The sequence below is a fragment of the Dromiciops gliroides genome, chromosome 2 (assembly GCF_019393635.1).
Source record: "Dromiciops gliroides isolate mDroGli1 chromosome 2, mDroGli1.pri, whole genome shotgun sequence".
Classification (NCBI taxonomy): Eukaryota; Metazoa; Chordata; class Mammalia; order Microbiotheria; family Microbiotheriidae; genus Dromiciops; species Dromiciops gliroides.
Genome location: NC_057862.1, coordinates 395,814,611 through 395,835,281, shown reverse-complemented (window position 1 = coordinate 395,835,281; position 20,671 = coordinate 395,814,611). Strand labels below are relative to the sequence as shown.

The 20,671-nt window shown below is 41.6% G+C and overlaps 1 protein-coding gene across 1 annotated transcript; it reads left to right on the top strand.

The window, feature by feature from the left end:
- Nucleotides 1–3,172: 3,172 nt before the first annotated feature.
- On the top strand, nt 3,173–17,211 carry LOC122741591 (small nuclear ribonucleoprotein-associated protein N). Its single transcript, XM_043985225.1, has 7 exons — nt 3,173–3,299; nt 4,931–5,082; nt 7,073–7,184; nt 9,316–9,468; nt 15,572–15,710; nt 16,077–16,202; nt 16,676–17,211. Exons 1-7 carry the CDS (start codon nt 3,297–3,299, stop codon nt 16,711–16,713), a joined length of 723 nt encoding a protein of 240 aa, XP_043841160.1. The 5' UTR covers nt 3,173–3,296; the 3' UTR covers nt 16,714–17,211.
- The last annotated feature ends 3,460 nt before the right edge of the window (nt 17,212–20,671 follow it).

The following is a 20,671-nucleotide window of genomic DNA, read 5'->3' as shown; positions in this document are numbered from 1 at the left end:
AAGAGTATAACAGTAGTTATAGACTACCAAATATTATTTTAAATCTTTCTGTCAATGTAAGCATGTGGGTCTTGTGTGTGTAGAGGAAATAAAGGCCTATCTATACCTGATTTATATTGTTCATTGAATACCTTTCTATTTACTCTCCACTTTGAGAAGACACGAGTCAAACCTAAAATATATGGAATTTTCCCTGGAGTGCCAATATGGAAACATAAGGAGTGAAAGAATGAGAAAAGAAGAGCCCAACTTTACTTTTAGTTGGTTAGACTTCCCCAGGATTGAAGCTGGTCTGTGGGTGCCTATATCTAGAGCTTTGTGTAGAGGCCCCACAGCATTGCAGATTATTAGACCTGATTTTCCTAAAAACAACTTGCAGATTTATGGCTTTTTTTAACAAGCACAGAATTGCTTTCTTGTGCCTTTGCCTCAACTGCAGGGATTATGTCTTATACTTCTTTTGAGTCCTTTGGCACATATATGACCTCTTATAAATACTTGATGATAAGTCATTCAGTTCAACATTTATTGACACTGGGTACAGGATCCTTCAGATTACACCACTTGTTGGGTACAAGCAGGGGCTCAGATGAATACCTCCTTCATACCCCCTAGATAACAGCTGGATACCAGAGAAAGTTGCTGGCAGCTCTAGGGTTAAAGAGATAGAATTTATTTAAAGGAGACTTACTTACAGGGGAGTCAGTGTCCTGGGTGGTCCTGTCTCACTCCTCTGCAACCTTTCCTGATAGTTATACATATAAGCATACCTGGCAGAAAACCTTCTTTAGGGCAGCTAGGTGGCACAGTGGATAGAGCACCGGCCCTGGATTCAGGAGTACCTGAGTTCAAATCCGGCCTCAGACACTTAACATTTACTAGCTGTGTGACCCTGGGCAAGTCACTTAACTCCAATTGCCTCACTAAAAAAAAAAAAAAAGAAAGAAAGCCTTCTTTGACTATGCAAGCGTGAATCAGAGGTATAGGGGCACAAGTGCAAGAGGTTGATTGATCAAAAGTTTGCCTGACTTCCCCCTGCTTGGCTAGCTCATAATATGTACCTTAAGTGTAGCACAGAAGTCTCTCCCTTATTTTCATGTTCCATTCTGCATGTCTTGGATGCCACACTCCAACTATTGATAAGAAAGTCTCTAAGACTGTCAAAGACAGGCTAATGATTTGACAGTGTGCCTGAAAGATTCGAATGCACGAGTATCTCCCCTTAGGTGGGGTGAATAAGAGGTCAGATTTTTCCTTGTGAGATCCAGCCATACAGTTAAAGCCATGGTACCCTACAACTGAACATTAAGTCAAGCTCCTGGGCTAGGCAATGAGGAAAGGACAAAAATAAATCAGTCTCTGCCCTGAGGGAGCTTATATTCTGAACTATAAAAATAAGTAAATGCAATCATTTTGAAGACAGAGCACCAAGAGTTGGAAAAATAAGGGAAGATTTCACAGAGGAGGTAGCAATTTAGGTAAGCTTAAGGAATTTGAGAAGCACTAATGAAGAAATGATGTCTTCATAGACATCATGGGGGTTACTGATGAACACTGCATTTCAGTGCTTGTGGACGGCTTATTAGCATGGAGATCTAGGCCAGAGATAGAATGTGGAGATCAGGGAACACTTAGCAGTCCTGTCTGTCTATCACAAAGAATGTGTGAAGGAGGAATATAGTGAAAGGAAGTTTAAAATGTTTGGACTAAACTATGCCCAAAGGGCTATAATACTGTGCATACCCTTTGACCCAGCAATACCATTACTAGGTCTGTATCCCAAAGAGATCAAAGAAGAAGGAAAAGGAATTCTATGTACAAAAATATTTATGGCAGCTCTTTTAGTGGTAGCAAAGAATAGGAAATTGAGGGGATGCCCATCAATTGGAGAATGAATATTATTATTTCTGAAAGAAAAACCTGGAGAGATTTATGTGAACTGATGCAAAGTTAAGTGAGCAGAACTAGAACATTGTACACAGTAACAGCAATGTTTATGATTGACTGTGAATGACTTAGCTATTCTTATTCATACAAAGATTCAAGACGATTCTGAAGGACATGATAAAAAATGTGATTGACCTGCAAAGAGAGAACTGATGAAGTTCAAATGCAGATTGAAGCATAATTTTTTCACTTCTTAAGGTTTTTTCTTTTTTTTTTTTTTAGCAAGATAGCTTAATATGGAAATATGTTTTGCATGATTTCACATGTATAATCGATCTAATTTCCTGCCTTCTCAATGGGTGGGGGAAGGGCAGGAGGGAGTGTATTCAGAACTCATATTTTATATTGTAATTTAAAATTTTTAAAATTAAAAAAATTGTTAAAAATATTTAGTTAAAAAATAATACTTAAAAAAATTCTCTCCCCCCCCCCCTTGGGACCCACATTAAAAAGAGCCTTAAATGACAAGTTGAGGAGTTCCTATTTTGTTAGAGGTGGCAATACAATATTGCAGGTTTGGGTGTCAAGGACAAGACAGGATTAGGACTGTGCCTTAATTAGATTGTTTTGGCAGCTCTGTGAAAGATAATAGTCATAATAATGGACACCTTCCCTGATTCTCCCCTGATTCTTGAGCGCTTCCTCTGAGATTATCTCCAATTTGTCACGTACATAGATTTTTTTTTTTTGGTTAGGCAATTGGGGTTAAGTGACTTGCCCAGGGTCACACAGCTAGTGTTAAGTGTTTGAGGCAGGATTTGAATTCAGGTCCTCCTGACTCCAGGGCCGGTGCTCTATCCACTGTGCCACCTAGCTGCGCCCCCCACCCCCCCACCCCCATAGATTTTTTTGGCAACAACATAGACTTTGAGGCATTTTCACAATGGATCAACAGTTACAAAATTGATATCAATCAATAAAAATGTATTGAGCACTTAATATATGTAAGGCATTGTCCTAATGGTTGGGGGCTCAAAAAAAAAAAAGAACGCAAAAGAGAGTTCCTGCCCTCAGTCTCATGACTGTGATACGGTCCTACGAAGGACCTGGGGCTGGCCGCTGCTGGAGGGCTCGGATAAGAAGAGCAGCAGACTTGGGGGTCCTAAAACGTTCCCAAGACGCCTTTCTGCCCCAAGGAAAGGGCGTCTGCCCTCACCCAATATGGCGGCAGATGGTACACATTCAGTCACGTGTCCTCCCAACGTTCCAAGGGGTATAAGTCCTCTTTCGAATTTCCGTTAGAGCCGGAAGCTGGGGGGCGGACACTCGCTTGTAGAGCTCCTCGTGTTTGCTGCGGGCCGCCGGAGCGGGCTCCTTTCTCCAAGTCGGGGCACGTCTTAGCCGGCACCATGGTGAGTAAGGTTGGGATCTCGGGGAAAGCGAGACCTGGATTGGGGAACAGGCCAAGACAAGTCGGGGACAGCGCCGGGCTAGGAGCCGGGGATGGCGGGGATCGTGAAGCGAACTCTGCAGAGGGCGGGACCGAGGGACCAAAGAGGTCAGAGGTCAGGGTGCTGCAAGAGGGTGTGAGGAGAGTGGTCTAATTCTTCGTGCTTGAGTTTGGGATGATGAAGTCAAGTCAACCAAAATTTATTAAGCCCTTATTCTGTGCTAAATACGGCGTTAGCGCCAGAGATACAAAAAAAGACAGAAGACTGATCTTGCTCGCAAGGAACTTCCACTACAGTGAGGGAAACAATAAGTGAACAACCGTGTACACCCAACATGTACGGCATAGATTGGAGATGATCAACAGAGGGAAGGGACTAGCATTAAGGGAGCTTGGGAAAGACTTCTTGCAGAAAGCAGGATTTAAGCTGGGACTTGAAGAAAGACAAAAAACAAACAAAAAAGATGTAGGAAATGAATTCCAGGCAGGAAAGAAGGCCAATGAAAATATCCAGATATTGGGGAAATGGGGCATCTATCTAGTTTGAGGAAACAGCAAGGAGTCTAATGTCTTATGAATCTAAGAGTATGTGGTAAAGAGTAAGAGTAAGGTGTAAAGACTGGAAAGGTAGGAAGGGGTCAGGTTATTATTAAAAGTCTGAGGGCTTGGCTTTATAATTGACTCTGGAGGTAATAAAGAACAACTGGAGTTTATTGAGGGTTGGAGGTAGGGGGCCTTAATGCAGTGAATGCAGTGATGTGCACCTTAGGAAGATCTTTTTGATTCAGCCATCAGGGCTAGGTGGCACAGTGGATAGAGCACTGGCCCTGGATTCAGGAGTACCTGAGTTCAAATCTGGCCTCAGACACTTAACACTTACTAGCTGTGTGACCCTGGGCAAGTCACTTAACCCCAATTGCCTCACTAAAAAAAAAAAAAAGATTCAGCCATCAAAGTGGAGGATAGACTGGAGTTGGGAGAGAACTTGAGGCAGGCCAACTATCCAGAAGGCAGCTACAGTGGCTTGGACTTGAGGGCTTGAATCAGGGTGGTAGCAGTGTCAGAGATGAGAAGGGGGTTGTAAAAAAGAGATGTGGGGAGGCAGCTAGGTGGTACAGTGGATAAAGCACCGGCCCTGGATTCAGGAGGACCTGAGTTCAAATCCGACCTCAGACACTTGACACTAGCTGTGTGACCCTGGGCAAGTCACTTAACCCTCATTGCCCTGCCCCCCCCAAAAAAAAAGAAGAAAAAGAGATGTGGGTGTACTAGTAAAGATGTCTGAGGTTTGGGAGAAGTGTGTGGTAGATCATAGAATTAGGTCAGAGGTCATGACCTATTCCTAGAGATTAAAAACCCAGAGTGTGTTTGTGTGGAAGTGTCAAAATCATATAATGGGGGAAGGTCAAGGGTAGGACGTTTGGAAAGGGATAAAGGGTCAAGACCTCACAGTAGGGGGAAAGCAGGGTGGGATCTTGACTCTGTAGAGCAGGGGAGATTACATAGAAAGGGAGCAAGGGGAGAAAAAGTACCTGGTGGTAAGTAGGTAGTCCAAGGTCCAGAGTCATCACTTTTCCCTCTCATTTTCCACAGACGGTGGGCAAGAGCAGCAAGATGCTGCAGCACATCGACTACAGGATGAGGTGCATCTTGCAGGATGGTCGAATCTTCATCGGCACCTTCAAGGCCTTTGACAAGCACATGAACCTGATCCTGTGTGACTGTGATGAGTTCAGGAAGATCAAGTGAGGAGGGGTCTGGAATGGGAAGCTTGGGATGTGGGGAGGGGATGGGAGTGTAAAGTGCTGGTAAACTAGGCTTCTTTCTTTCTTTCTTTTTCCTGGGGCAATGAAGGTTAAGTGACTTGCCCACGGTCACACAGCTAGTAAGTGTCAAGTATCTGAGGTCAGATTTGAACTCAGGTCCTCCTGAATCCAGGGCCAGTGCTTTATCCACTTTGACACTTAGCTGCCTTAAACTAGGCTTCTTGTACTAATACTCATAGAACTCTGACATCTCTGTTTTAGTTCTGAACACCATCCCTCTCCCAACTCTCCTCCCTCTGCCCCCCACCTTAGTAGATTATGAGACATTCATGCCCATACATAATGTATACTTAGATGTTTGTCAGCACACACCACCTGGAAATGATAAAATTAGGCACAGTACAGTTGGAGGAACCTTGGTCTTGGGATAGATGATAGCTAAATAAAGCATTAAGTTCTTATTATGTCAGGTACTGTGCAGGGGAGTCAGTAAATCTATGTCCTGGATTTCTGTAGACTTATAGCTCTGAGCACCCAGTTCTGTATAAATTGTGTTACTTTTCGTAACCATTTATGTCTACAGCAAGTTTTCCCATCTAGTAAGTCTCATATTCCATCCTGTTCTTTTTTCCGTGTTCTAACTACAGGCCTTTTTGGTTCTGTGATACTCAGTGTGTTTTGGAGAGAACACTTAGTTAGCTGGAAGGGGCCCCTCCTTCTCGTTGTTTGTTAGACTCCCAGTTTCTAAGTTCCAGATCTTTATTTCCAGCAAACAGTGACATTTGATGAAATGTGTTCATGTCTTCATTTTGATTTTTTAAAAAATCAAGTTTATTTCCAAATATAGCCATTCCCCCATCCCTTCCTCCAAGAGAATGTGTGTGTTACAAAGTATAAAAAGAAATGGGAAATGTCAGTTCAGCAGAATTACCCAATACATGATGAGTTGTGCTTTTTTAATGGATGAAATGCTTTGAGGTAAATTTACTTCAACTTAGCAACTATTTATGAAGCCTCAGTACTATAAAGGCAACAGAAATAATCTTTTATGTAATATTGTATATTGCTCTCTGAACCTCTGTCAGAAGGCTGTGATTTTATAAGGTCATCTTGGGGTGAAGGCATCTTGTACAGTAGTTATGGATTTTAAAGGGGGAGCTGATTTTCACATTTAATAAACATTAACTGTGTTCTCTGTATAAGACATGGTGCTTTGAACTCCAACAAGTATAGATGACTAAGACTTGGATCCTGCCCCCAAAGAGCTTATAGTCTAGTAGGTGGAGTATCAATTATGCATACATCTATAATACAATATTTAGAATGTGATTCATGCTAAAAGAGGCACGGAGGGCAATTTAAGGTTTTATTAAGATCCTTGTTAGGTGAAGTTCTACTCAGACTACCTAAGGCTGGGTTTTAAATTATATCTGCTGGTGACTGGCTGAGTGACATCCTTTCCTCTTGGGACCTAACTTTCCTCTACTGTAAAATGAGGGGATGATATGGTTTCTAAGGTGCCTTCCAGTACTTAAATCTTTTGTTCTAAATCTTGTGTTCTAAGGTTCCTTTCAGTTCTGACATGCTATGTTCTATTTTTTTTTTTTTTGTGGGGCAATGGGGGTTAAGTGACTTGCCCAGGGCCACACAGCTAGTAAGTGTCAAGTGTCTGAGGCCAGATTTGAACTCAGGTCCTCCTGAATCCAGGGCTGGTGCTTTATCCACTGCGCCACCTAGCCACCCCCCTATGTTCTATGTTTTAAGGACCTGTCCAGTTTTAACATTCTATGATTCTAAGTCTTCCAATGTTAAGGATCCCAGGACTCCTTGAGTAAGTTATGGACCTAGTGACAAGGTGAAGGTTTTGAGGGATCCTAGGAAGCCTAGGAGCATAGAATTGCCTGTATCGTGCAGGCCATAGTAAATAAAAAAAGCCTGTTCCACTAACATACATATTTCTGTCCTCCAGGCCAAAGAATGCAAAACAACCTGAACGTGAGGAAAAGAGGGTTCTAGGACTGGTACTGCTTCGTGGGGAGAACTTGGTCTCTATGACTGTGGAAGGGCCACCCCCTAAAGATGTAAGGCAAAAGGATTGGGAAAGAATTGGGGGGGGGGACCCTCATCTGGCTTGGAGATATACACTGTAGGAGCCTATAAAACCAAGAGAGAAGATGTTGTGTTTGTGACTCTTTCATAACTCAACTGGGTATGTTTAGAAGCCAGAAAGTAGCTGTTAATTATGATGTGCCTAGCACTTCAGTCTGGCTGTCTTAATTAAATATTCTGATAAATTCAGCGTTATGAATGGCTTAGGATCAATCTGGGATTTTAGCGGTTACAGAGATAATAAATATTAAAGTTTGGAAGAATTTTGGTCCACAGGACCATTCCCACCCTTGTGTGGTGCATTGAAATGCTGTTTTGAACAACTTTCCTCCCTGTTTCCCTCATTAGTCCCCCTCTTCCCCTATATGAAAGGAGCAGCATAAAAGGCAGTATTTCTGTCTTTGACTGGATGACATCTGATTGCTAAAATCAAGGTGTTAGACTAGATGATCTGTAAGGTCTTCCTGCTCTGATTTCTGTGATCTGCGAATCCTTCTCGCATTGATGTTCTGGGTTCTGAGGTCCTTCCCAGCTCTTTCTGATGGGCTGTGTTCTAATGAGGTTGGATTAGATGATCTGTAAAGATCCTTTTCAGTTCTAAATTATAATCTTGCACTCTCATTTGATCTTCACACCCACCTCTGAGGCTCTCTTTATGCTAGGCAACCTCACTTAGCCTCAGTCAACCTCAGTTTCCTCATCTGTAAAGTGAGAATAATAGCACCTACTTTACAAGATCGAGGAATCAGGTGAGTTAACATGTAAATCACTTTGCAAACCTTTACACTTAGCTGGATATGAATGTTTGCTGTTATTATTGTTGCTGTTGTCATAGAGAAATGTTCTGTTCACATATGGGTTAAACTAGGTGGCTTCTGAGAATTCTCCTAGTGCTGAGGGCCTGTTTTCCCATGAGGGCCTTTCCATGGGTAAATTCTATAAACCTCTGAGCCAAGCACATATCCAAAAAATGGGGATTACAACTTTGGGACTCTTTTTTGCTGTAGACCTATAATATCCATAGGTCCATCAATTACTGGATCCAAGTGTTAAGAGCACCATGAAGTGTATAGAGCCTAAACACAGGCATAACCTCTGGTGTCCATCCCCCCTCCCCACCAAGATGTGACCATTGTCAAAGTGATTTTTCATTTCACAGTATCATGACTATGCCTTAATGACTAGACTCCACCAGTAACCGTTGCAGGCTTAACCATACCTGTTGCCCAAGATAATTAATTGAACTGTTGGTTAGAACAGAATTCATGCCTGAGCCCTGGCGGCATTGGCTCCTGAGAGATTTCCAAAGAATAAAACCGTTCTTAATGAAATTTTGTAACAAAATAGCGGAAAAATTTTTTTTTCATACTGGAAAAATTACTGTATGTAGCATATATGTATGATACATTTATTATTTCCATAGGGGAACATTGTCACTTGTTGCAATTTCTCCTTGAATCTCTCTTTGTATTTTTTGGAACACTAGGATTTTATAGATCAGAGTTTGGGGGAAATGCAATTGTTTAGGAAGGAAATGAAGACATTCTAGTGTGGAGAAGACTTGGGAGGCGTAAGTGATGGGAAACACAAAACTGTTGTCTTCACATTTTGGAATGGGGCCATCTTGGGCAGAAGCTATTAGATTTATTCTGTTTAGGTCCAAAGCAGGACTAGGAGGAGCAGCGGCAGAGAGGCAGCTTTCAGCTCAATGTTACCTCCCTCTCCCATCATGTTTTCTTGTACATATAACCTAAGCTTTATGCTGGTCCCTGAGGGTGTTTAAAGAGCTCATGAAGAAATGCTGACTGTTGAAGGATTTTGGTTGATAAAGTGGGCATAAACAAGGCATATGTTCTCTCGATAACATTTTTTCAAAAGTATTTGTAAAGGTGTGTGAGCTATGGTTTGTAACTTTTTTTTGATGTCTAGGTATTAACAGCAGGGTGTGGGCATGGGAAGTGGTGTTTGTGGTTTATGAGGGGCTAGTGACATTTTGTGTTCCTGCACTAAGTATTGAGCCTTACTTGCTAGCCTGCCTACAAAGTGTGGTCATGCTTAGTCTTTACTTCCCCATAAATGACTTCTAATTTTTTCCTTTTTCAGACAGGTATTGCCCGTGTGCCGTTAGCTGGAGCTGCGGGAGGCCCTGGGATTGGCAGGGCTGCAGGTAGAGGTGTGCCAGCCGGTGTTCCAATGCCCCAGGCTCCTGCAGGCTTAGCAGGACCTGTCCGGGGAGTCGGTGGGCCTTCCCAACAGGTGAGAAGCTGGGTGCCCATGACGTCTTCCATCATTCAGTGAATAAGCATTTATTAAATTCCTATAGTGTGCTAGACACTGCTAAGCTATGGAGCTACAAAGACGAAAATAAAGCAATCTTTGCCTTCAAGGGGCTCATTTTTGTCAGGGAAATGAATTCAGAGCTTAGGTCTTGGAAGCATCTAAAAGACAGGTATGGCAAGGATGGCTGAAGTCCTGGGATATATTCCTGGAGAACAGCCAGGTATTCAGGTTTTTTTTCTTGGAAGGCTATAGATAACAATTCAAGCTTCCTGAATAGAGCAAAGCCTTGATGAGATCTCTCCTCACTTACCCTTTCTTTCCCCCAATACAATTTCTTGTACATGATAGGTACTTACTGAATGAAGAGTATGAATAATCCTCCATTGGATTGTAAACTTTATGAGAGTAGAACCTCTTTTATTAACTTTATCTGCTGGAGATGGGAGTGACTTGAATCAATCATGGGGTATTTATTTTTGTTCTTATTTTAAACATTTTTATTGACATCTTTTATTTTTACATCACCTAACATTTCTGAATATATCCTTTGCTTTCCCCCTCCCAGAGAGCCTTCCCTTATAACAAAGAATAAAAAAAGAGGGAAAAAATGTTAAGTAAAATTAAAAATAAAAGATTAAAAAAGTCTGATATTCCCTGTGATGTTCTAAGTCTACAATTCCCCATCTCTGCCAAGAGAGAAAAGGAGATGCTTTCTCATAGCTCTGCTTTGAGGCCAAACTTGGTCATTGTAACTTCAACAAATTCAGTTTCACTTGTTTTGTTCTTTTCACTTATATCATGGTTAATGTATATAGTATTTTCCTGGCTCTGCTTACTTTACTTTGTATCAATTCATATAAGTCTTCCCTTGCTTCTCTGTATTCATTATAGTCTTCATTTCTTATAGTAAATAGCGTATTCATATTCCACACTTTGTTTAGGATTTCTCAGATTATTTGGGCATTTACTTTGTAGTTAAATCGACAAGTATTTATTAAGTACCTACTATGTACTGGGAACCATGCACTCCTATATGATGCCCTTTAAAACATTTTTTTATCACTTACATTATTGGGGTATATGCATAGGGTTAAAGACATTTTAGTCATTTTTCTTCTGTATAATTCCAGATTACTTTCCAAATTCACAAATCCACCAATGATGCTTTAGTGTGCCTGCCTCCCTTTCCACATCTCCAATTTCCACCTTTTGTCGTCTTTGCTTATTTGCTGGTTGTGAGATGGAACTTCAGAGTTGTTTTGGTTTGGATTTCTGTTATTATTGGTTGTGGAGCATTCTTTCTTATGGTTGTTAATATTTGGCAGGGTTTTTGAGAACTGTTTGTTCAGCTCTTAACCATTTGTAACTAGGTGTTAACAGTGAATTGAATGCAGGATGTGAAGATCTGAGTTCAAATCCTGCCTCTGACATTAGCTATGTAATCCTGGACAAGTCACTTAACCTATCCTCAGTTTCCTCAATTGTAAAATGAGGATTATAATAGTAACTACCTCCTAGGGTAGTTGTGAAGATAAAATGTCCTCATATCTTGTTTCTTATCAGCAAGCATTTGCATTTGCTAGGGGCTAGGGATGTAAAGACAAAAGTTAAAGGGTTGAGGAGTCTTGAGGGAAATAGGAAACAGGGAAGGTTGGAGTGAATTTCAGGTGTGGGAAAAGAAAGAGAACATGGAGAGTACAATGTCAAGAATTTGAAGAAGGCTAGTTTGGCTGGATTGTGGCATATGTGAAAGGGGAAATCACGTAGCTGTAATAAAGAGAGAAGTGGGAGTCTGGGGCCTGATTATGAAAGGCTTAAAGGACAGATGGTTTGATCCTAAAGACCAATGGGGAGCCATTGGGTTTTTGAGTAGGATAGTGACAGTGTCAGACCTGACTCGGGCAGTTGACTTTGGCAGCTGTGTGGAGGATGAATTGGAGAGTTAGAAGACTTGAGTAAGGAGATCCATTGGGAGGCTGTTGTGATAAGGCCAGGGGAGAGGTGCTGAGCTACACATGTCAGTAGAGAGAACAGATCATATCAGAGAGCTGCCAAGATTTAGCAGCTGATTGATTTGAAGGGTCAGGGAGAGCGAGAAGTCAGAGGTAGTAAACATTTAATAGATGTTGAATTGACTTGAATCCTTGTGCTTCAGTGTTCAGAATCTCCTGGTTGCTGACTGGTATTCCTAGCAGGGAACCAGTCAATTATTTATGGAGTTCCAGGTAGTGTTATTCTATTCATTCTTCATTAATTATAATAATAGTTCATATTTCTGTAAGCTTTAGGTTTTTCACACCTACCTTGTGATATGGTAGACTAACAAATATAATTATTACCATTTTGCAGATGAAAGGTTAACTACTTTGCCCAGTGTCACACAGCAGTAAGCATTGATAAATTCAAGTGTTTACTGTATGTCAGGTACTAAGCTTTTGAACACTGGGGATACAAATACTGAAGAGATGGTTTGTGCCCTCAAAGAACTTTCCTTTTAATGAGGGGAAACTGTTGTTGTTCATCCTTTGTTCTCTCTCTTTTTTTTTTTTTGTGAGGCAATTGGGGTTAAGTGACTTGCCCAGGGTCACACAGCTAGTAAGTGTTGAGTGTCTGAGGCCGGATCTGAACTCAGGTACTCCTGACTCCAGGGCCGGTGCTCCATCCACTGCGCCACCTAGCTGCCCCTCATCCTTTGTTCTCAAAGAAGACCATGACATAAGGTGATGACATGACTTTCAGTGAATTGGATTTAAGTGAGGGAGGGCTGTGCAAGGTCACCAACCTCACTCTCTCTAGAGAGCCATCTGGGTCCAGTGTCAAGATATATACACATCAGGATGACTGGAGATGGCCCTGGATGTTTTAGGTAATTGGGGTTAAGTGACTTGCCTAGGGTCACACAGCTAGTGAGTGTCTGATTTAAATTTGAACTTGGGTCCTCCTGACTTCAGGGTCAGTGCCCTATCCACTGCACCACCTTCCTGCCCAGAGGAGAAACTATACATACAGGGAAGTGGTGAGAAATCCTTGGGATGGGAAATGGATCGAGAAGGGTGGAGATGTGGCAAAAGGAGGGAGAGCTTGGGGGCTCAGAAGGCAGAGTGTGGTGGAGGCAGCAGGCAAGAACAAGGCCCAGGCAGAAAGTGGCATGTGGTGGGGGTGGGGCAGGTGTGGGGCTTAGCAGTCACCATGGCTTGTCTCTGCACCTGCAACAATAAGGGACCCTGAGGTGGCCTCTGCTCTGCAGGGGCCAGTGCTTGGCTCTAGGATGGCAAGGGTGTGAGAAGCATTGGTGCTAGGAACTGAATTCTGGCATCTTGACTCCAAGTCTGCTGATTGGAAGTGAGGCTATGTATTAGGTGCTGGGAGGAAATTGAAAAGAAATGGATGAGTGGGCTTCACCAGTGCTTTCCTCACTTTTACAATTTTAGTTTTTTATGATTATGAACTTGAAAAATATCAACAGGGGCAGCTAGGTGGCACAGTGGGATAGCACCGGCCCTGAAGTCAGGAGGACCTGAGTTCAAATCTGGCCTTAGACACTTTACACTTACTAGCTGTGTGACCCTGGGCAAGTCACTTAACCATCATTGCCCTACCCCTCCTCCCCCCAAAAGAATGGTTGGATCATTTAAAGCTTACTAAATGTGCCAGTTCTTCGACATCCTCTTTTGTCATTATCTTTTTTTGTCCTCTTTGCCAATCTGATGGATGTGAGGTGGAACCTCACAGTTTGGTTGTTTTTTAAAATACACAATCACTATATTTTAACATTTTATCTAATTACCGCCACCTATAAAGTAGCAAAACATCACATGAATTTTCATGAAACTTAGCAAGACTGAAGTTAATCAACCAATAAATGAATATTTACCATTTCTATGGGTGCAGTTGACTGTGCTGTTTCCCTTCTATATTTGGAAAGCATGATTAGCTTACTGTTCTTCAGAGACAAATATCAGTATGAGGATCAGCATCAATTTTATTGGCAGAAGAGCTCAGTGAATCTTTATATTTAAAAAAAAAAACCCAAATCAACTGATTTCCTCAAAGATCTCATCATTTACTTTGTGACTATCCTAATCTGGAACCAGCTTCCAATATTAAAAAAACAAACCAGCAATTCACCACTGATAGAAAACTCAATTTGATATTTGTAGTTTTATCCTTACATTCTCTTTTGTTTATAAGTCAGCAGTTCTTCCTAGCCTTCATTTTCTTTTTCATGTCAAGTTTTAAAGGTTTCAGCTATTTTCCCAAATTTGCTTATTCTTATATTTAGCCAGATTAAAGGAGAATGCTGAGTATTTCCTAAACTTCAAAAGTCCTTAGTGCCTTATTTATTGTATTTGGGGGTTCTCAGTTTTCTCATTGAGAAAAAAACATTTAGTTAAACCATAATTCAACCTTATAGATTGCCCATCTGTTACCTCTACTGTACAGTCTTTTTTAGTAAATTTTGTATATGTTGTCTTAATTTCAATTGCATAGAGAGGGAAAAATCATCAAGAAAATCTGTAGCTATCATGAGGAAAGCCTTGAGAGTTCATGTTTTTCCCTCAAGGTTCAATTATTGTCTTTCACCTCAATCCATTTTATTATCTGATCCCTCTATCTATTGCTATAGTTCTTCTGGTATGTTGCTAGCATCAAGGGTATTAATTCATTCCTCCAAGAGGCCATGGCTTCTTCATAAAGGATTTGGAACATTTCACATTGACTATTGTCCTGTAGTTTCTTTACATTGTATTCCATTTTCAAGGCTTTTATTTAATATTGAATTGTCTCTTTGGAGTACAAAAGCTATACGAAACCATAGATGGAAGAAGTCACAGCCATGGCAATTAACAGTCACTCCACCTCTTTTCATTTTATTTTCTAACTCATCAGCTACTCTGTCTTCATCTAAAATGAGACATTGGTATTATTTATCAAAGCTACCATGTAACTGTCATTGTGTAAAATCACCAATATTATGTATGTCAGGCCTGTTCTTGATGCAAGTTGTGGGCTTTCCAACCCCGTCATTTTATGGTTGAATGGGTCTGACTCCACTCAGGCTGCTTGTTCTCCACTCAGATGAACTAGGAACTGTCAGACGAGTTGTTTCAGTTTCACTTTTCTTACTCAAAATCTTATCTAAATGAATGTTGAAAACTCTTACATGTAATTGGAAAAAATAAAATACTATTATGTGGGGGGGAAGAAAGAAAACTTTTTCCTTGAAAGACTTTTCCCTCAACTAAAATGTTCTAGTTCATACTGCATTGATTTAGTTTTTGCAAAACCTTTCCAGTTTTATCTGATTTTTCTGTTTATGGCACTGCTCCCTTCTTAGTTGAGTAGGCTTGAGATTTCAGTCATTTTTGAGTATTTGCTATCCTTTACCTCCCTCCAACATCTAACTAGCTGCCAGATCCTTTCTGTCTATCTCAGAAGTCTCTCTTATGTCTTTCCTTCTGTTTTATTTTCATTGCTACCCTCTAGTTTAGGCTCTTGTTATCCAACTTGGAGTGTGGTAATAGTATCCTGGTGGTTTTTCCTGCCCTTGGTCTCCCCAGCACAGTTAGTCTTTTGCACATTACCAGGACAGTCTTTCTAATTCATGGTTCTGTCCTTGTTGCCCCATGTTCTTTAGATGGGTGTTCACCAATCTGGTTCCAACTTTCCTTTCTAGTCTTATCTCACATTGCCTTAAAGCATTAGAGAAATGTGAAATGATGATGAATGTCTACGTTATACTCCTAACATACCAGCTGTCCCACGATTCCATTTCTTGTTCTCTTGGTGTTTGGCCTCCTGCATTTGTTACTATCAAATGCCCACTTAGCTTTCTTTTGTCTCTGTTGCAGTTGGGGGGAGGGGGTGGTATGTGTAAATCCTTCTCCCTTGGATTTCCCAAGCACTTTGTTAAATGTTATTTATTATAGCTACCTGGATTGGTATTTTATTCTCTATTAGACTAAGCTTGTTGAAGGTCTGGGCCATGTCTTTTCTAGACTTGGCATCTCTTCCAGTGCCCTTCAGATAGTAGGTGCTTAATAAATGTTTGTATTTTTGTTTGTGTTTTACCTCTTAGGTGATGACCCCACAGGCAAGAGGGACTGTGGCCGCTGCTGCTGTTGCTGCCACAGCCAGTATAGCAGGAGCCCCAACACAGTACCCCCCTGGTCGAGGAACTCCTCCCCCACCTGTGAGCCGGGGGACACCTCCTCCAGGTAAGTCCTCTTTGAATAGAAGCTGTACTCATTGGTAGTTAAGGCCTCAGCTGGATTGGTGATGAAACATAACCTTGTCTGAACCTAATGAAGAGTTTGAATTATTCAGCAGGATTACTCTGAGGTCCAGCCTGGATGATTGGAGGCTTAGGGCACATTCTTTCCTAGGGGAGGAGCCCTGGCTTTTGGGTGTGAGTCCTCTGAGCTTGGAGCAGCCACCATGTGGGTGATGGAGCTGGAGACAGTAGCTCCCCTTGGGATGCTTTTGTCTCCTTTTATTACCTGCCTCTCACTTTTTCCTCTTCATGCTACTCCTTACAGTTTTCATGAAACACTGAATCGTTGTCTGGAACTTCTCTGTTGCAGGCATGATGGCCCCTCCTCCTGGAATGAGACCTCCCATGGGTCCCCCAATGGGGATGCCCCCTGGGCGAGGGGCACCCATGGGGATGCCCCCTCCTGGCATGAGACCCCCTCCTCCTGGCATGAGAGGTGAGTGGAACAGCTGCATTTGCAGTTCACATGTATTCAGTGTGGATTTTGCTGTTACCGTACTCTTCAGCTTGAGCTCTCTTCATGGGAGTTAGGCCTCTGGTATTTATAGGCCTGTATAACAGAACAAAAGTTGAAGCCATGGATGTGTTGACCAGGCTTCTTTAGAAATTATTTTAGTTAGACCCATTTTCTTGCCATTTCTTGTGGGGTGGGGATAATAGCCCCACTGAGCTCTGAATCATCTTTGCTTTCATATCTGTGGCTTTGGTTTTCTGGGAGGATTAGGTATTTACAGGGTATATGACCCTGGACCAAGTAATTTTTTCTTTCTGAGTCTTAGGGGATAATAATACTACTTTCATTATCTACCTCTCAGAGCTGTTTTGATGAAAATGCTTTGTAAACTTGAAAGCATTTTAGAAATGTGAATTGTTATGTCTCTCTCATGGGACTCCTTTGTTTCCTTATAGGTCCCCCTCCCCCAGGGATGCGCCCACCAAGACCTTAGGACTCCTCGGCTGCTGTGATGCTGCCTCTGACTTGAGGCTGTATATAGTTTTGGGGGCTTTTTGTATAAAGTGTGCTGCTTTTCAGTTGATTCATAATAAACTCTTGGGGAAAAAACCTGCGATGTTCCTGTTAGGTATTTTCTATGCCTGTTGGAAGCATTAGGAGAGGGTGCAGCATTTAAACCCCCTAATACTATCCTGGTGGTTACATGGCCTGTCCAAGAGGAGGTGGTTCTTTCATCTAAGTTATCTTTACTCCTTTTTTATTCCCCTAGATGACTTCTGGAGAGGAAAGGTCAAAGGTGGTCATTTCTTCTCTCTGTGCCTATGCCTGTTATCATGGGTTCAGTTTCCTGCATTTTTCTGTTATTGTTTTCAAGTTCAAGGACTTTTTCTAACAATAACAATAGCAAGCATTTATATGGCACTTGAAGGTTTTGCAAAATGCTTTACTAATGTATTATTTCATTTGGTCCTCATAGCAACCCTGGGAGGTAGGTGCTGTTATTGTGATCCTTACTTTACAGATGAGGAAACCAAGGCACATAGTGGTTTAAGTGACTTGTCCAGGGCCACACAGCTAGTAAATGTCAAGTCTCTGAGACCAGATTTGAGCTCAGGTCCTCCTGAATCCAGGGCCAGTGCTCTGTCCACTGTGCCACCTAGCTGCCCTAAAGAAGGTTTTAGCAGGGTACATGATGGGTGCCTTCAGTAATTTAAGGTTGGGATTAGACTTCTTAGACTCAAAGGGTACCAACTCGGAGCAATGGATAAAAGTTATAGAATCACAGATTTCAGCGCATCTCTTTAATAATGGAATGGGATGCCCTAGGACATAGTGAGTCTTTTTGTCATTGGAGGTAAGCAGATTCTGAATCTGTCAGAAAAGTTGGACAGATATTTATGGAGCATAGGCCTGGTACACAGTCCATAGCTAGAGATTGGAGAATATCAAAAAAATATAATGAGACCATTAACATAATCAACTCCCTAGATCTTGGTCGAATCAAACTTTGTTCTTCCTCTTAAACTTCGATCAGGTCAGATTTGCCTTTTCTCCCTTCTTACACATGGCATCCCATCTCCCATCCCTGGACCACATTCCTGGAATGTATTCCTTCTTACTTCTGCCACAGAGTCCCTCTTGACCTTTCAAGACAAAGCTCAAGTACCATCTTCTGATAGAAGCCTTTTCTGGTTTCCCAAACAGTGAGGTGGCACCATAGTTAACAGATCGCCGGGGGCGGCTAGGTGGCGCAGTGAATAAAGTACCGGCCCTGGATTCAGGAGTACCTGAGTTCAAATCCGGCCTCAGACACTTGACACTTACTAGCTGTGTGACCCTGGGCAAGTCACTTAACCCCCATTGCCCTGCAAAAAAAAAACCAAAAAACACAGATCGCCAGGTTTGGAGTCACAAAGACCTGAGTTCAAATGTGAACTCAGGCATGTCCTAGCTTTGTGACCCTGGGCAAGTCACTTAACCTCTCAGTCTGCTTCAGTTTCCTCATCTGTAAAATAGCCATCATGATAGCACCTACCTCCCAGGGTTGTGAAGATCACACTATTTGTAAGGAGTTTTGCAAACCTTATATGCTATATAAAGGCTATTATTAAATGCTAGTGTCCTCCCTCCAAAACTACACTGTATTTGACTAAGTTGTGCTTGATGTATATATTTTTTCTATGTTCTCTCCCCCGTTAGTTCTTGGTAGGCAAGGATTGTTCCATTCTTCCTATTCCCAGGACCCAGCACATAGCAGGTGTTTCCTAAGTACTTGTTGATTGATTGGTTGTAAAGAATCACTGTGTCGTAGTACAAAATGAAAAAAGGGCTGGATTTGGAGTTTGAATTCTGGCACTCACACTGTGTGACTGTGAATAAGGTCTTTTAACCTCTTTGAGCTCCAGTTTGCTCATCTGTAAAATGGGAATAATACTTGGACTTCTTACTTTATAGGTTATGAGGAAAGTTCTCTGTAAACATTAAAGTACTATATACTTCAATAATCCATAATTTTGTTAGCATGGGTACTTAATGGATTGATACCGCAGTTCCTCTGCATATTAGTGGTTTTAAAAATAATTTCTCTGACTGAAAAATTAATCACCCATGTGATGATCATCTTCAAACTTAGCTCGTCTGGCTCTTAGACAACAGATTTAGGATCTTTCACCAGGTCCATTCTTGAATTTTTTCTGTTTGGTAGGACCTTGTCTGCAGAGGTAACAGGCTGGCATAGACTTGGAGAATCCAAGTTGTGACCCCTCCACAATAAGGACTTTCATGGAAAAAAGTGAAACATGCACATAGGTTTTATTATTTATAATAGTGACAAAGGAACACTAAACTACAGTCCTTGAGGCTGGAAGAGGAAGAAACTGGTGCTCTCTAGGTGATCAAAGCTGGGATCGTATAGACAGTAGGACTTGGACTGGGCCTTTAAGGGTGAAAGAACTTTACATAATCAGAAGGCAAGAGTCAGAGGGTGTTTCAAGGGGAGATCACATGAGCAAGGGACAGTGAAGAGAGAAGAAGAACTTGAGGGACCACATGAACAAAGGAACAATGAGGAGAAAAGAGGGAATTCAGATAGTGTGGAGACCATTAAAGAGATCTGATTGAATGGGTTAAAGAAAACCTTAGGGCTAGCTTTTGTGGGGGAAAAAAGCTCTTTATGATTTAGCTGAAGCACCTTTACTTTTTTTTTTTTGGTGAGGCAGTTGGGGTTAAGTGACTTGCCCAGGGTCACACAGCTAGTAAGTGTTAAGTTTCTGAGGCCAGATTTGAACTCAGGTTCTCCTGACTCCAGGGCAGGTGCTCTATCCACTGCGCCACCTAGCTGCCCCTCCTTCCCCTTACTTTTGCGTTGTTTCCTAGATGATGTTCCATAATGATTCCTCTTTTACCTCTCATTGGTGACCTGTTATCTATTAAGGGGGAAAATTGAATCATAGGAGCAGGGACTTTTAGAATGTAGAACGTAGAAGGAGCTGGAAAAGATTTCTTAGAAGGTAAAGTAATTTGACCAGACTGGTCAAGGAGTCCAAGTTTGTGCTTTTGTTCACTTATTTTCACTAATTATTTTTTTAACAACAAGTATTTATGAAGAGCCTACTTTGTGCACAACCCTGTAAAGCTCTGGAAGAGACCTTTAAAGTCATCTGATGTAATCTAATTATAGATAGTGAAGGGTCCTAGATCACCTAGAAAGTTATAGAGCTGAGATCCCAAGTCTCCATTTCTAGACCAGTAATTAGTGATGGGTATTGACCTCCAGACTCTAGAACCATGAACTCACAGTTGGGTCAGAATTGATCTAAAATGAAAGAGTTGAACCCAATGATCTCTAAGGTCCTTTTTAGGTAAGTCTTTTATTTTAAATTGTATTTATTCCTATTAGATTGTAAGCTCTATCAGGACAAGATCTCAATTATCTTTTTATCTCTCTTCATCACCAAAGTGGAACTATGCACCTGGGAGCTGCTTAACAAATGGTTGTTAAATGAATTAGTGAGTGAATGGAAGTAGAATGGATGAATGAATGAAAAGATCAGTGTTGGGAATACAAATGAGACATTCTCTTCCCTGCTCTCCTGGAGCTCACTGCCTAATGGAGGAAATGACACATAGAAGGTTGATTGTGCTTTATTCTCAGAGGACCAAAATGACATGATATGTTAGGGTCAAGTTACAGTGTGTCCAACTGTGGTTGATCAGACCAATATGAGCTGGGAAGGCTCTACCACAGGTCAGCCCCAAAAGTCCATATGAACATTTGGAGTGGAGATGTCTAAATGTTCACATCTCACATTTCTTTTGAGCTACTGCATTTCTGCTTTGCTCATACAGGACAGCACCTTCTTTGATGCAGGTAGACCATGCTGGACGGTCCTGTGCCAGCATCTCTCATGTCTCCCAATCAGTTCCAGAGTTCTTCAGAGAGACCTCGAGAG

Excerpts from the sequence above, each read along its gene's own strand:
- LOC122741591 (XM_043985225.1), top strand. Across the intron at positions 15,711-16,076 it reads CCGGGGGACACCTCCTCCAG|GCATGATGGCCCCTCCTCCT; the intron begins GTAAGTCCTCTT and ends TCTCTGTTGCAG. Across the intron at positions 16,203-16,675 it reads CCCTCCTCCTGGCATGAGAG|GTCCCCCTCCCCCAGGGATG; the intron begins GTGAGTGGAACA and ends GTTTCCTTATAG.